General features: G+C 47.2%; 1 protein-coding gene across 3 annotated transcripts in view; it reads right to left on the bottom strand.

Annotated features, from left to right (window-relative positions):
* Positions 1-15417, bottom strand: part of TRIM67 (tripartite motif containing 67) — a 34566-nt gene extending 19149 nt beyond the window's left edge. The window contains exons 1-6 of one of the 3 annotated variants that reach the window (XM_087774977.1): positions 15302-15417; positions 14485-15193; positions 8216-8311; positions 4427-4549; positions 3006-3116; positions 660-819 (exon numbers count right to left, since the gene is read on the bottom strand). In XM_087774977.1, the coding sequence (XP_087631103.1) occupies positions 660-819; positions 3006-3116; positions 4427-4549; positions 8216-8311; positions 14485-15193; positions 15302-15417 (1315 nt within the window). Of the gene's footprint in view, positions 1-659; positions 820-3005; positions 3117-4426; positions 4550-8215; positions 8312-14484 lie in introns of all 3 variants that reach the window. The other 2 variants (XM_009471367.2, XM_087774975.1) reach the window with 2 other exon arrangements.
* Positions 15418-16428: the final 1011 nt, after the last annotated feature.

Raw genomic sequence — 16428 nt, 5'->3', positions numbered from 1 at the left:
TTTTTTTTGCCAATGGCATCTACTGTTCATCAGCTTCTGCTTTTAAATGCTTTTTTTAACCTCCTCTCCCTTTAGTGTGTCCCTGAGGATCATTCAGATACCTGGAATCAAGAAAGGGTATAGCCATGGAGCTACTTTCCCCTTGTGAATCTCTGCCTCAAGATTTTTTTTTAAGCTGGGCACTGTTCGCAGCACAGTCCAGATATAAGTCAAAGGTTGGTTTTTCTTCCCCTATTCAAGCACATGTGTGTGGGGGTGAATATTTATTTGCTACTTCAGCTGTTCCTGACAAGATACAGGTAATTGGTATTCTGAATTAACCATGTTAAATCTAGGAATGCTGTAAAATGGCATAAATTTTCATGCAGCTAATGTCTTTTTAATCTTCAAAGCTGATAGATAGCCCTACTCTGAAGAATTTCTCTTTTCAAGTCTTTAACTGCACCTGGTATCTCTGTCTGAGCTTGTTCAGGTCACTGCATGTGAGGCGCGCACACCTTTCCAGGAAACACCCAGTAATCTGAATTTGCTTGAAAACCTTTTAAAACTATCTAGTAATTTCAAGTCATTCCTCTTTCCTCCCTCCATGTCCCTGTTCTTCCCAGCACTGTTTCAACACATGCATGAAAAACAGAAAAAAGATAATCATAAAAGCTCACCCCTACATTTCATCTGAATAAAATCCAGCTGGTGAATCGACTGCAGTAAAGGTTCGCTATCCAGAGTCAAGTCAAACTCAGCAGACACTTTTGGCTCCAAGGCTCCTTTGACCCACTGTTCCTGAGATACCTGAACACGCTTGATTAAAGCATCCGAAATCTGAAAGAGAGTATCAGGCTTATAACAAATTATAACACATTAAAAGTGACAGAATGCCTGTGAGATAGCTACAGCACAATGAAACCGGGAATATGACAGCACAACAGCTGAGACAGGATCTGGTCATTTTGGGGTGAGTTCCATTTATGTTGCCTCCTTTCGTCTCGTCTTTTCAAAACAAATCTCATCTTAGAGTAGGAAAGTAAAAACCTCATTTAGAAAGCCTGTTAAGATTATGTTACGTATCATGTCTCTGAATGCCACGTATACTTCTGCACTCTGTTCTCTGATATGCATAGTCCAGTTTTGCTCGCCTGTTTAAAAAGCAGTTGCACAAAGACAGGCTTAAATGTTAGAGGGTCTCTCCATTCAGCAGAGATGATTCAGTGGATGAAAGCTGAAAGGAATAAAAAAATCAAATGGGAAGGAAGGTGTATACTTCTCACAGTGAGGGTGGTAAGTTGTCAGATAGATTTCCAAAGAATATGACGGATTTTCTATCATTATATCAAAACCAAATTACATTTTTAAAGCTTTGCTCCAGCTCAGCCCACCGACAATTAGGCCAAAAGTCAGACTAAGATGATTGCAATAGGCTCGTCTGGAAGTAAAATCCTGGCTCCGCAGAAATCAGTGAACTCAACTGTCCTTGAGTGCAGTGAAGCTGCCATTTGGATATCTGGAGCCCCCCCAGTGAGCTTCCTGTAAATCACAGGGAGCAGAATTTTCTTCTGGTAGGTCAGAAAGTGTTTTTCTTTATTGCAGGGGTTCAGATACCTTTCCTCGTTACTGTTACTGGAAGATACTCCTGTCTGAGCCCCTGCACCAACAGCTCCTAATCAGTCTGTGCAGTAAGTGGAGAAGCATCTTATAGCCTTCCTACAACCTTGGAGTCACTTACTGGGATGCTGGATCCCTTGGCTGTGTTTCAATGTCCTGGCTGCAGTAGTTGCTCTAAGTAATGCAGTGTCTCAGTGTTTGCTGGTTGCCTTGAAAGCATCCTTAGATAAACCAGGAAAAGCTAAAAACAAAAGTATTTTTTTACAAAAGGTGACTGCAAAGAATGAAGCCACAAAGGTTACAGGAAAAGTAAGCTGAAATGAAAACGAAGCATGTATCTAGCTAGCATGTAGATAAGACCTAAAGGTTTCATTTGTCCTGTAGTATCCAACAGACAGCCTGCTAAAATCTGTGTAGTGTTGAGATTAATATACACCACACATTTCCCCACTCTTGCTTGAGACCAGACGTGACAGTAACAATCAATCTGGAGTGCTAATAGGTTTAAGTTGGCTAATTCTCATCCTGTTTTTTAGGGATGCTGTGACAGCCCCCTGACACCCATGCATTCATGTGTGCAGCGTGCCTTGTTCAGCTGACAGCCACGTGCAGATCATTTTGTTTGATATGCCTTTCTTCTTAGGCAATTAATAAGGCAACAAAACTAACAGGGCAAAAGAAAATAATTAATAAAAATAATAGGCAAAATAATTAATTGGATAATAAAACTGTTATGGTTTATCTCATCAATAGACACTTTCACTGCTTGCACCTAAGAAACAATGTCCTGCAAATCAAGGCAATTGTTGGCTAGGCCATATTTTGCAAAGAGGGGGTACCTGGAGCCTCCAGTTACAAGACAGGTCTTGTATGCCTGTGAGGTGCAACAACCCCAGTGAAGCAAACCTACACGCAAGCCCTTAAGGGGAGATGTTGAAAGGACTCTTGGGGAGAGAGTAATGCAAAGGGAAGAAGCAAAAAGGGGAGAAGCACTACTCGGCTGAGTCATAGAGCTTTCCAAATTGATCAGAGAGCTCTGTGAGGCCCCGTGTTGGGTTTCTCAGATGAGAATAAAATAATATTCTGCAGAAAGTTATCATTAACTATCATTAGCATCTCTCTTTTGGCCCAGAAGGAAAGGCTGGCAAGAGGAGAGATGTCAGCAGTCAGGGAAGTGGTGTGACTGCTAACTCCACACCTCGGTCAGAGTGCGGCTGTGCAAAGCCATCCCTTTGCTGGGACATTCATGCAGTCACCAGGCTATCTGAGCTTTTAGACAGTACTAACAGGAGTTAAGGTGAACCTGCCTTGGAGGTGGAAGAGGCTAATTAGCAAAGCCTTCCATTTTTAGATTTAACTTTCAGGTCGTCTCTTTTTTTTCCCCAGAACATCTGAACAAAAAATACCTGTAAAAACCCAGAGGGATCATTTTCTTTGATAACTTCTAGGCAGTACTCCATAAGCCCTGTTGACTGGCGTAGCTTCAGTGTACAGTGATTTATCTGGTCCCAAACAACCTGGAAAACAAGCATCAGTACAGTTCTGATGACTGCCTCAGCTTACAGTGAATTGTGTAAGAGTATTTCAGAAGAGACAACGAATGGAAGAGTGTGTTAAAGCTATGCTTAATTTAGCTGCCATATGGCCATTGCCATATCTCCATCAGCTACACTCACTTGCTCTGTATTGTAAATACCGGTAATTAGCTTGGCAAAATGTTGTGCACAGGGAATCTCAATTTTCAGAGCAGATTAATTGCTCAAAGATCAGGCTTGCTCGAGGCAGAAAGAGCACATAACATGCTTCTGCATTTACACTATTCACATTTACAATCACACTTTCACTAAAATCCAAGCTTTTAAAAAATCCTTCACTTAAAAGGCAAATATTATAGGGGATAACTGCAGGAGTGGTTTCTTGCAGATTATACTCTACCATTCTCTTCACAACTCACCATTGATCCTGCTCTGCTTAAGAACACACTGCTGGGGTTAAGAAATAGAAAAGCTGCATCTCATTTTTCCAGATTTTGGACTTGATTCTGCTGCCACATGGCTGTAGACTAGGCCTAATAGCACTGTGTTCGATAGCACAGCTCCTGAGGTACAGCAGCCTAACAGGAATAAACTGCAGGATGAGCTGTGCTGTTAGCAGTATGTCCTAAGTGTTGGTTCTTGTTAAGCACGGGGTTTTTTTAAATGCCGATCTCAGGTAGATTTTATTCATTGTTTGTAATGTTAGATTTTTCATTTCAGTTTTTCCTTCTGTCTTAGAAACTATTCATGTTACTGGCACTATAATACCTCGGAATCACATATGCAGTTCGACATTTCAAGAGATGTGTCTATTTAAACATTTCTTGACTGCCACTTTGTTCAACCATTTATAGCTTTCCTCTCCCATCCCTCTTCACTGCATTTCTTTAATATCTTTTGAGTAAGCACATGGATTTTTGGGGGTGGCTTGCCTGAATTTCGAAGGTTTGGAGAGACACCAAAATCCCCACATTTTACTTGGGCAGAAGGGCTTTCTTGCATTTGTAAGGTCCCAGAATCCAAACCACACAGGTTTCACTCACAAGCACCTCTCACAAGACAGCCCAAAACCATCAGATAAATAAAGACTGATGGCCTGATTTAACAAACTGCTGAAGTATATGCCTCATTTTAATTGTATAAGCACAGTTCCACCAAACTGCTGAACTGGAACCTGCTGAAGGACTTTAAGATTTGGTTGTTAGGAGTTTTCATGGTGTAAAGGACTTCACAAAATGCACAGTAACGCCAAGTATCAACAGCCGTGCTCAGCTGATGAGAGTTGTGCTCACCTTCAGCTTGTGCTCACGTTCTTTGGTCACCTTTGTGAGCAGTTTTGCCTTTTGTCGTGTTAACGCATCAACCAAGGCATCACATTGAGCGACAAGACAGGCCTCATAATCCAACCCGTTCTCCTAGAAGAAGGCGAGAGTCATCCTCATCAAAGAAAGCATATTTTACACCTTAAGCTATTGTTTGTTCTTACCTGGTTTTCCATTCTGAAAAGATTTCCTTTCAAGACTTTGGCATTTCTGTTGCCTTTCTGATTTCATTATAGCTGTACCAGTAATAGCTGTGTGCTATAATACAAAACAGTAAGATGCTATGCCACAAAATGGGCTTATTTAAAACCCTGATTTACTGGCACTTCCCGGACAACAGATGTAGTACAACATAATGTAAAATCTAAACCTGACATACACAGTGCATACATATACATAAGAGGGTTCTGCCCCATTCTGTTTTAATTATCCCACTCTAGAAACTTTGAAATCACTGGCTCTACACCGTGGCAATTAGAAGAGAATTATGGACCAGAATCTTGTCTAGAGGCTTATTGCGTGGTAATGCTAAAAAGACTATCCCCATCTTTCTTGTAGGCCCCCTTTCAGTACTGGAAGGCTGCAATAAGGTCTCCCCGCAGCCTTCTCTTCAAGCTCCTCTTTCCAGGAGATGTTCAGTTGTCCTATCAGCTTTCCTCCCAATCCCCCAAGTTACAAAAAAAAAAAAAAAAAAAAAAAAAAGCAGCATTAAATGTGAGAAGATTTTAAACATGTGCTGAAGGAGAAGCATCTCCATGGGAAAGCCATCACACACCCCTAACGCATTACTATCTCTTAGCTCTTCTGATTATGCTTTTCTCTTCTTTTCTGTTCATTGCTTTGTCTTCATTCTTTTGAGAGCAAAACTTTCAGCACTGTATTCCCTTCCCTCACTGCGATCCACGTGTCCCGTTCTCCAGCTGAGGGACACAGGGTCACTCTTCCCTGAGAGGCCCCCGCTGCAATCCTCCACCTGCCAGCAAGATGGGGGGGGGGGCGGGGAGAGACACCAGACGGCTCAGTTCCTGTTCACAGGCTTGTCTTAGACTCTTCCTGTTTGCATCTCTCCCTCCTCGGCTTATATCACACCCGCCTCCCTCTTAAGCCCATTTCCATCCAGCTACTCTTGAAGAGCTGGTTTGTGTACAAAGCCTGAATCAGCCGATGGCTGTAGTGCATCATTTCTCTCCTCATCTTCTGTTCACACATCTAACGGGGTGTTTGGCGCTATGCCACTTTCAAGTGAGAAAGGATGAAATTGTTACACCAGCTAGGAAAATGTGAAAATGAGATAATGACAGCAACAAGGAGGAGCAAGGAAACAACAGGGGCAATGAGGAACAGGCACTTTCTGAAAGAAGAGACCAAAAGATTTAAAAGTGACCTCAGAAAGAGAAGGGAAGGAAAAAAGAGGGAAACAAGAGACCTGCAGAGCAGGGAAATGAAAAGTAGAATATGAATTTGCAAACGGACCCAGGCAAGATAAAAGCACAGCTCCTGGTAGCTCTGGCAAACTCAGAGAGGAGATAAAGAGGGCAGATGGCTGTCTGGTCTGCTGTGCATTGAGACAGGATAATAAAATGTACATATTGCTCGCTCCTTTGTGTAAACATACATTTTAAAGACATTTTTGCTGAGGGGTAAATGTCTGTATGTGTGTGTGTGGCAACCATCACAAGACTTCTGTTAGAAATAACCTGCTCTGAGATACATGGTTCTGGGTATAAATCTACGCACAAAGGCTACATCTAGTCCCCCCCCAAATAACAGTCCAAGAACTGTTTTTTTGGTCCAGATGCCAAAAGGCACAGATCACCTCATGACACACCTAAAGCCTTTCCCCTGCAATAGCGTGGCTGTACCAAACCTGCCTACCCAGAGTATTCCCTGGTATGTGCTATCATCAAATGCTGCTTGAGCATCACCTGGGAAGAGTGCAATTTGTCACGGGACAAAATCATGCCAGGGAGCTCATTAAGAGTTAAATTCTGTGGGTGATCATCTTTAGAGATATGCCCTAGCCTTGTTTTACTTCTGAATACATATGCAGCTGATTAGTCCTGCTGTTTTGGTTTGCTGAAATTTGATGTCCTCACTCAGACTCATGCTGGAGACTAGCTCAACACTTCAGGTTCAGGTCCGGCTTTGTGCTCAGACGTACCTAAACGTTAGAGGGGGATTGCTGGATACAATTTCCTCTTCTGAGTTCTCCTCTAGCATTTTAAGCAATGAGCAGCATCAAAGAAATGGTGTGGTCTTTTGATCTAATTGTAGCAGCAGCTCCCTTATGCAGAGCAATTTGGCAGTGATTTTATTGAAATACATTAAAGGATTTTACAGCACAGTCATAAATAGTCATAATAGGCCACCTTAAGGTTTCAGAAGGGAAAAATACATTTTTAATGGAGCTAGGTGACTCAAGAAAAGACGGTTGGTAGACTACTCTTTTGGATGAGCTATCCCATCCTAAAATAGCTGTTCACACCTATAGGAAGAACTGCTCTCTAGAGGTGCCTGTCCTTCTCCTTGGACAATGAAAGAAGCCCTAATGACTAGGTTAGATGAGCTACTTAACTTTTAGATAGGTAAAATCAGCTGAGAGAAACCTCACACTGTGACCAAAACACGGCGTGTGACAGGTGCCAGTCGGTGGCTTCGCACTGGTTTCTTTCAGTTAGGTGTGCTATCTTTTACCAGTTTCCCAGATTTGGTTTCTTCCCTTCCCCACGTGGCCACAGAAGACTGTGAGGGTGGGCAGCTACACTGCCCTGTGGCAACCTGAGGGCTTGGGCAGCATTTGTGGTATGAATTCATCACCTGGAGTGTCCAGTGGAATATTTTAATGATTAAATTCTAAACTAAATACAGATTTTGGAACTTCTGATTTGGCTTTCTGTTAGTAACAGGCACAGGACTTGCCTGTTGATGAAAGATGAGCAAGCAGCAGAGCGGGCATATCGCAGAGCAGATGATGTATAGCCCACAGAAAACCCACCGCGGCAGAGCACTGCTGCTGCGGATGACAAGTGTCCCCTCCTGGGTGCTGTGAAGCTCAAACTACGGCAGTACCTTTCCAGCCACGCTCTGCTGGGTGAGAAGGACCTTGAGGAGCATCTGACCTCCAGCACTGACGGGTCTAAATTTGGTTGAAAACAAGACTTGTTTCGTTTTCGGTTAGTGCCCTCAATTATTGCACTCACCACAAGCCCTCTTCTGACTATTAAAGCTGGGCAATTATAGGCATTGAAATATCTTCTGCTTCAATAAACGACCACATTGATTTAGCAGCCTTTGTTTCTTCTTCTTTTTTTTTTGACTTCCTACAAATACTCTGATAAGCAGGTTGACTGGATTTTGTCCAGAAATGAGTATGTTTTTTAGAAAATGTAAGATGAAAAACAAGTAGTAAATTTTGAATGTGTTAAAATGAGAACTTATCCTAAATGCCCAACTGAAGTGATTACAGTCAGGAAGGAGCCCAGAAGCATGACCGATGGATTCAATCAAATACTAATCAACACGGCTCAGATGTCCAGTACTGAGTATCAGCTTCTTGCAATAAACAGCAAACAATCTAGAAGCTAAGAGGGGCTTGCAGGCATTATTTGATGAATAATTTTGCCTAGCAAATCCATTCAAGAAAGGTTAGATGATTCCAGGAAAGATGAGAACAGCACAGGAGACAAAGTCATCAAATAAATTATTCACTCAGTTCTATTGATTACTGTATTATCAAAACAGCTAATATTCTACAGTTACCTGGATCTGCTGCAATAGATTTTTCAGCTGAACCAGAAATTCTTTAGCTTCCTTTGCTTTATCTGAAACACCATTTAAAGCCTGAGACAGCTGTGCCTGCAAGAAAAAAAAGTGGGGGAAAAAAGGAAAAATTAAGAGATAAAATGCAAATGTGTTGCTTACTAATCCTTGGTTTTGATGATTAATAATGTGCTAAAAGGCTTACTTGCTCTCACATGTATTCTTACACGAACAGAGTGTTTGTGCTAGAAAAGAATAGTTAAGATTTTAATTGCAATAAGATTTAATAAAGGTGAAATATGCATGTGGGGGCAGTCGAGTATTGTGTCTGCACATTCCCCTTTATTGCAGTGACTCGGTAAGTCAAAATACCTTTTTATAAGACAGCTACCCACATATATAAGGAAATAATAGTCTTACACTTACTTACACAGTAGCATCTGTCGTGCTGAAAAATCCCCAAGTGCTTTCCAAGATGGCACTTTTTTTGCATCAAAGCCTGAATTTTTTATAAATGTGGTTGACTCTACCAAACCTGAGATACACTAGGACTTCAAAGACAAATCTGCATTTTCAGACTTCATAGTAGTATCCCTTTGGGGCTCCAGTTTCCCATGGTCCAACTCAACAAAAGGGTGAATATCTCTGGAAAAGCTGGGAAAAAACCCCTTCCTCTAACTTTTGACTGGTGAGAGGTAAGGACTTTATCTATTTTAAGTCCATACTGAAGACCCAGCATCCTCTTTGCTCAGCTGGTACCCGAGATCTCTAAAATGAGCAACCAGGTTCTTGATGGGCTTCCAAGACGGGAAGGAAACGGCGGTTCTGCCCCCGGACAGACACCGAAGTGCCGCGGTCTGAGCAAAGCAGCCCGGGCGCAGCTTCCCTGGATTACAGAAACCATATTGCTCTGCTTGTCAGTTCATGGCAAGCCTGGATCCAGCACTACTTCTCTGTGCAGACATAACACAGAGTGACCAGATAGGTCCCATCGTGAGCGTCCTGCAGGTTAGACACCCTCTTCATGGGTCTATGCCTCAGGCAACCAGATTGCCAATGCCCAGTTCATTATCCTTGCCAAACGGATATGACAACTGACATTAGGAAATGGAAAATGAAGTATCTTTGCTAACGTCGGGCTTTCAGAAGGTTAATTCCTCTTCTTGATTCCTTAGTACTGGAGTGTGCCTTGAGACAGTGCCTTGTATGTAGGAAGGCACAAAGGTTATGAGCCTCTAAGAGGAGAGCTAATTGAAATTCAGAAGGTCACCACTCGTTCTCTGCTTCCCTCTTGCTCCTGGAGGGAAGAAAATCACTCCATCCCTGAAAAGGGCACAGCTCACTTCTTCGGGCTGCCAAAGTTCTGAGCCTACCTCCTGCCCGAATGTCTCCTACTCATCCTCCCCTTGCGCTCGCTCATTCGCACAGGACAGCAAAGAGCAGACCCTGGCAGCTCCACCTGGGCCCTTCACAGCCCGCTCTGAGGCAGGCAGCCTAACGCAGGCAGGGGCACCCGCCTAACCCCACACAGCTCTGCGGGAAGTGGGCACAAACCCCGACTGGGAGCTGGGACTGAATTATAGAGAAAGAAGCCATCCTAGGTTTTTTTCCTCATATTCACACAAACTTTTTCCTTTTATCCCAGTTGTAGGTATTACATTAGTGCTAAATTTGAAAATAAACTATGCTTTACCACAACTCATTTGTAGCAAATGCAATGGGAAGACACATTACTGTGTATGTTTCTCAATATTTGAATATTTAATACTCTCTTACACAAACTCCTGTCACTTCACAAAAATGTATAGCAATGATGTTTGATATGAACAGTACCTGAGGTCACAGAACCAAACTCTAAGTCCTTGAAAGGGTCCCTATTTTCTGCCAGATCAGCTGATCAGGACTTTGGATCAGCTTTCCACAGGCTGACTGTGGTTGCCAGTTTAAAGCCCACCCTTTTTGATTGCGCTTTCCGCTCCGTCCACGAGGCACACTTGAGCATTTGGTTTGTCCAGCTGATGCAGGACAAGGTGGCAGCGGCATATGATCAGGTGGCTGGGGAGGAGGCAAGAAAGAAATAGGTGGCAAAAGCACGATATGCTCTGCCATTGACTGGCTTGACCAAAGTGTCCCAGGGAGGCAAGGGCTCCTTTCTTTCAAATGAAAACTACTGGTTGGTTTCAATAGGAATAAAACTTTCACTTTTCCAACATCTGCCCTTGCTCTCAAATCATCTCTAAGTGCATTTCACTGGATAAGAGGAGCCAAAAGCTCCTGTGCTTTGATGCTGTGTGGGCATCACAGCAGCCATAGAAAACTGAATCACTGCAGACGAATTGTAACCAGCATATGTACGATGGCAATTAGCACAGTCACTCCTGGCTCCCAGCACGCTCCCATTGCAAAGAGCTGCAATAGAAACTCAACAACGTCACTGTTCAAAGGGCTCATAAGCGAATTGCCGTGTTCATTAAAACCTGTGGTTGCATTAATGCAACTGCAGCATGAAACCAAGGAGGAGACCAGATCTCCATTTGTGAGACCCACTTAGAGATAATAGCCTTGTTTTTCCAAGCATTTGTAAAAGATACCTTACAAAGCAGTGGAATTTAGTCATGCACTTCCCATTCAGATCAAATGGAGCTACATGACTAAGCTCTCAGTAAACCAACTAAGCCATAAAAAAAGGCCCTGTACGCTCAGAGCAATCTTTTGTGCTGCAGAAATATTTACTGGAAGCCAAACTGAAATGTTACAAGCTCCATTGACTGCGACTATTAATAACTCCTGAGAAACGGTATTCTACCTGGCGTTACCTTTACTTGAATACCTGGTCTTGCAACCAAAAATGTGGATGCTGGAGATGGATACCAAGTTTCTACTTCTATCAAATACTGGAACAGAGAGATAATGAGGGTGAGTAATTAAACCCAGATGGGCATGGAAGACCGATGCTTCCTTTGATTTTAGAAAACGAACCAGATAATGCCAACACCCTTTTTCAACCAAGCGGTTCATGCTCATTTAATTTGTTTTCCCTCCATCTCTCCTTAGCAGCAGATTAACTATTGATTAGATAAGCTTACCCTGGTGCTCAATTCTGAAACAGCCCTCGTGTTTTTGGGAACACAACTCTTTAGGCTGGCAAATAAAAGCAGGCATTCAGGCTCTGATACTTGCCTTCGACCGCCTGCCTGCTTGCCTGTCACAGACCCATCCAGCTGTGGCTGGTTTTTTTCAGCGTTTTGGGGTGGGGGGTGTGTGTGTATATATATACATATATATATAACCATTCAGAATGGGCAGAGATGAAATGTGTCCACCATCATTCCTCATATTAGTAAGTCAAAAAGCTTACCAACTTAAATCTGACAACAGTGTCACTGTTCTTGTTATGAAGATCGAAAAGGACTTCACTTTGGCAGTAGGCTTATACAGTTTTACTTCATGAACTTAAACTGTTGATCTAGATGCACAGTTCATGCAAGTGAATACAATAAAGCCCAGTTAAGTCAGTGGATTTACACTGATTTGTGCCATTGGGCCCTTGGTTTTATTGTACATAATTTGTAATTTCTCTGAAGAAGTTACTTACAGCCGTGTAAAGGGGAAACCCGCAGCATTAAGAGGGGCCAACCAGTCTTGTACAGCTTTCATGCCAGCAGTACAGCTGAGGGTAAATGCACATTTCATTGCACGGTCTGAAGCACTGTACAGACAAGGTTACACACTCTGTTTGCCACTAAATTGCTATGTAAGGCCGAGACAAAGGAGTAGTCAAACAGGATGAACAGAAGGCTGATACAGAAGCGGAATGGGAACGGATTCTGAAGCTGAAGGCAGGGAGGGCCTTCGGAAAAGCAGTTCAAGAAGTCAGTAGGAAAACTGGTTCAAGTCTGCTGGCGTGGGATGAAACTGTGAGAAGTGGGGAAATGGCTCTGGCAGCCCTTCGTAGGTGAAGAATACCAGCCAGTGGCCTTAGAAGGAGATAAGCAGGTGCTTATCAGCTGATGGCGAACAACTGTCAGTCTGTCAAATTTACTGGGCTAAGAACGCTTACAGACAAGCCCTTCCAGCTGCCTCTACCAGCTACGCCCAGAGCATCTGGAGAGAACACATAAAACTTGAATTACATTTGGCATACCACTCAATGTAAGTAATTTATGGTTTGGCCAAAGTAACTACAGGTAATAAACTTGCAGAAATTGCTGTATCTGAGAACTACTTCTAAGCAGAAGTATCTAATTCCAAAACAATTTATCTGAATTAATGTGAGCTGATGATTTAGGCTGTCTGGCTATACTGTTCCATTATATTTATCTTCTGCCAAGCGCATTGTTCTGGGAAAAATAATATTCACAAGAGCACAATTTTAGAGTCCACAAATTAGTTAATTTTGAGTATTTTTTTCTTTTGCTAGAATTTTCACATTGATTGAGTCTGTAAATCAAGAGAAAATCACATTCTGTGATACCTGAATCCCAGAAAAAAATGCTGTAAAAATACAAACCACCAGGGTACCGTTCTTTCTTTTGACAATATTTGACAGCAGGAAGGAAAGAAAATGACTGACTGTGCACTTCGATTACACTGGAGTTTATCACATTGTTCAAAAGGCATCAAACAGTTGTAACTCAAGGCAGACCATAATACAGCACAAGCTGGTCTCTCACACTCTAAAACATCAGCCACACTTGCACAGTGAACTCAGTCCCTGCTCATTAAAATAATTCTGCTCAGAAGTGGATCCTGCCATCAGCACAAGTAGCAATAGCCGCTAATTTGTAATCTGCTCCTTCTGAGCCAAGAGAACGTCTCCTCTGCCCAAACACCCGCCACATCAGGGAGGAGATGGCTGAGCCCTTGGCAGAGAGTATTCATGCTGAAACACGTACTAAAGAAGTTTGTCTTTCTCAGATGGACGAACTATGCAGACCACCCCAAGGAGCATCTTTTTTGAGTCTTAACATCGAAAGTCAATTTTTTTCCTTGCCAAATGTCTTAGCCTAGCTTGTACTCAACCCCTCCATGGCTGAGCGATGGTGAGACCAGTCCTGATTTTGTTCTCTCCTGCAGTGCCTGAAAGGATCTCCCTGTGCTTCCTTTACTGCTAACTGCAGCAGAGAGCGAGAAGGGAATCCTGCAGCCAGCAGAGCTGGCCGAGTGCCCTTTGCACCCCTGTGGGAGAAGTCCTTTCCCCCCAGTGCGGCGGGAAGCTCCGAAGGACTGCTCTCAGCACTCGGGCATTGAAGTCCTCTCTGTACATTCACATGTATTTACTGATCGTTTTTCCAGAGTCCACCGTTCTTAGCAAGAATGAAGTAATGTCACACACTTTTTCAACTTCTAAGGTCATGTCATGCTCTTTATTCAAATGGATGCAAAGTCTTATTTTTAACAAGGAGAGCGTAGCCAAGTGACCCAGCAGCTCTACTAGAGCTCGGCAGACTGCCTGTGCTGCAAAGTGCCTGGCTCTGAACTCTTCCCGTGGGGGCTCCAGGGAGGGGCGAAGAGCATCGCTTGCAGGGAAGCATGAATCAGACCGCGACATTATGTGACTGAGAAAAAGCTTTACTTGTCCCCAGACCCCATCCATCCTACTCTTCCCTACTCGTTTTTGTGTCATGAAGGTCCCTCCAGCCATTCCTTCTGGCCTTTTTGGGAACTGAGAGGGAGGGGAGGCCTCTTTGAGGCCCAGGAGACAACATGATGTCCCGTGATCCTCCCTATCACACTTTCCTCCCTAAAACATTTGGGTGGCTCCGGGCCACTCTCCCCCATTGACACAATGGCAGGGAGGAAGGCCTGGCGGGAAACGGTTGCGGCAGCTCCCACCGAGCCCCAGGTGAAAGGGAGGAATGGCCAACCTCTCTGCTCCTGCTCCTCACAGGCGGCTGCTGCTGCCCGCAAGAGGACGGGATGGCCAAAGACCTTGTCTGAAAGGCAAACAAGTTAGTGAGGCAGACTCGCTAATCCCAGCTGTCTCTGGGGGCCCAGTTTAGCCTGAGATTTGCTGGCTGAGATAAGGCGAGGCCAATATGGGAGGGAGTCTGTGGGTTTTCTAACCCTGATCAGAGGCTGCGGAGTCGCTGGGCAGTCAGGACGGACCGGAGACCTAAGCGCACCGTGCCAAGGGGAAAAAAGTCTGGCAGCATGACGGACGTGAAACGTCCTCGTGTCCCACAAACTCCAACCCGATGGAGTCAGGGCGCCGGGACGAGCAAGTCCCAGCGCCGAGCGCTGCCGCCCGGTCAGCCACCGGGACTCACCTTGTGCTGCTTCCACACGGCGCCCAGGGCCTTCAGGTCGTGCTTGCCGTGCTTGCCCTCCTCCAGGCACCGGTAGCAGACGGGGCCGCGGCAGCTCACGCAGTACATGCTGTAGTTCTCCAGGTCGTGCTCGGCGCACGTCGGCGGCTTGCGGCCGCCGCCCGCCCCCTTCCCGCCGCCCTCGCCGCCGCCGCCGCCGCCGGGGGCGCCCGGCTGCCCGGGCGGCGGGGCCAGGCGGTGCTTGGCGAAGGGCCCGCGGGCCGGGTGGCAGCGGAGCTGGCAGGCGGCGCAGTACAGCACCTCGCACTGCTCGCAGAGCACGGCGGCCGGCTCGGGCGGGCTGCGGTCGCAGAGCTGGCACTTGGCGGCGGCGGCGGCGGCGGCGCGGCCCTGCTGGTAGCGCTGCACGATGGCCTCCAGCAGCCGGTTGCGCTGGAAGCCGCGGAGGCCGCGCTGGTCCAGGGAGGCGCTCCGGTGGCACTGCGGGCAGGTGAGGGAGGAGCTGGCGGCACCGGCGCCCCGCGGAGCCGCCGCCGCCGCTCCCGGGGGCGCCGGCACCAGCGGCAGCACCCGCACGCCGTTGGGGGACTTCAGGCTGGGGGTGTAGGAGCCGTAGCCGCTGTCGGTCTCGCTGTGCAGGCTCAGCTTGTCCGCGTGGTCCCCGCCGCCGCCGCCGCCGCCGCCGCCGCCCGCCGCGCACTCCGAGTCCAGGCAGGCGGCGGAGCCCGCGGCCGCTGCCGGCCCCGGCGCGGCCCCGGCGGCGGGCGGCGGGGGGCCCCGGGGGTGGAGCAGGGGCGGCAGGTGCTGCTCGCTCTCCGGGGTCTGCACGGCGATGGTGCGGGCGCAGGGCAGGCAGACGTTGTGCGAGCAGGGCAGGATGATGGGCTCCCGGAAGAGCGAGCCGCACACCGGGCACTTCAGCTCCTCTTCCATGGCCGCGGCGCCGCTTTGTGTGCGGGGCGCGGCGGGCTCAGGCGGGCGGCGCGGGGTCGCCGCCGCCGGCTCCCCCCATCCCCCGCGGCGCCCTTCGCCGCCTCCCTCCCCGCCGGCCGCCGGGGCGAGCCCGGCCGGGCTCCGGCCGCCGCCGCCGCGCCGGGCGGTTCAGCACCCGCCGGCGGTAGACAGCTCCGCGCCGCGGGGCCCGGCCGGGGCCGGCGGGGCCGGGGCCGGGGCCGGGGCCGGGGGAGCCGGGCGGCGGGCGGCGGCTGCCGGGGGCGAGGGAGAGGCTGGCTCACGGCCGCGGCTGGGCAGGCAGCGCGGCGGGGCTGTTTTAACGTTGGTGGCATAGAGTAATAATATATGGGGAGGGGAGGCGGGGGGCGGGGGGCGGGCAGGAGTAGGAAGGGGCGGGAGGAGCCCTTTCCAGCAAATAAGTGATCGCTCTCTCTACGGCTGGGGACGGCGAAAACATTTTCTGAAGGATCTCTCTACAGCGACGTCTTTATATGCTTAAATAAAGCCACTGCTGGGGTAGCGGGTCGAACGGGGTTTCGTTATCGCAGTAGCCCTTTCTCCCCTCCCCGAGGACAGGAGGACGCTCGCTCTCCAGCAAACTCGGAGCGCGCTTCTCCTGCGTACAGGTCTCACCGTGCGGGAGCGCAGCCGAGACGCTCCCTGTGTCAGGCAGCGCGCGAGGGGAGAGCGGGAAAGGGGTTAAAAGAGGCGCGCGAACCCCGGGTACCAGCGCCGTGGCTGGAAGGGGCGGAAGAGCGTAGGGAGGAGGGGGACGTGCCGCCTCGCCCCAGCTCTGCCGGTGCAACCCCCGCAGCCGTGCGCCGCGAAGATAAATCAGGGATGACAGCCGAGAGTTGATGAACTGAGAATAACCAGCCTTAGAAGAAAGAAACCAGCAGCGGGAAATCCCCCATCTGCTTTATTTACTCTACATATGCTAAGCGTGGACGTAGCAGTGGTTTATTTTCATAGCGAAGAGATTATACATAA

The sequence above is a fragment of the Nipponia nippon genome, unplaced genomic scaffold, assembly GCF_047370975.1.
Source record: "Nipponia nippon isolate SJK-2023a ecotype South Korea unplaced genomic scaffold, ASM4737097v1 scaffold_4, whole genome shotgun sequence".
Lineage (NCBI taxonomy): Eukaryota > Metazoa > Chordata > Aves > Pelecaniformes > Threskiornithidae > Nipponia > Nipponia nippon.
Note: the sequence above shows the minus strand (reverse complement) of the source record. Positions and strands in the feature narration are given on the sequence as shown.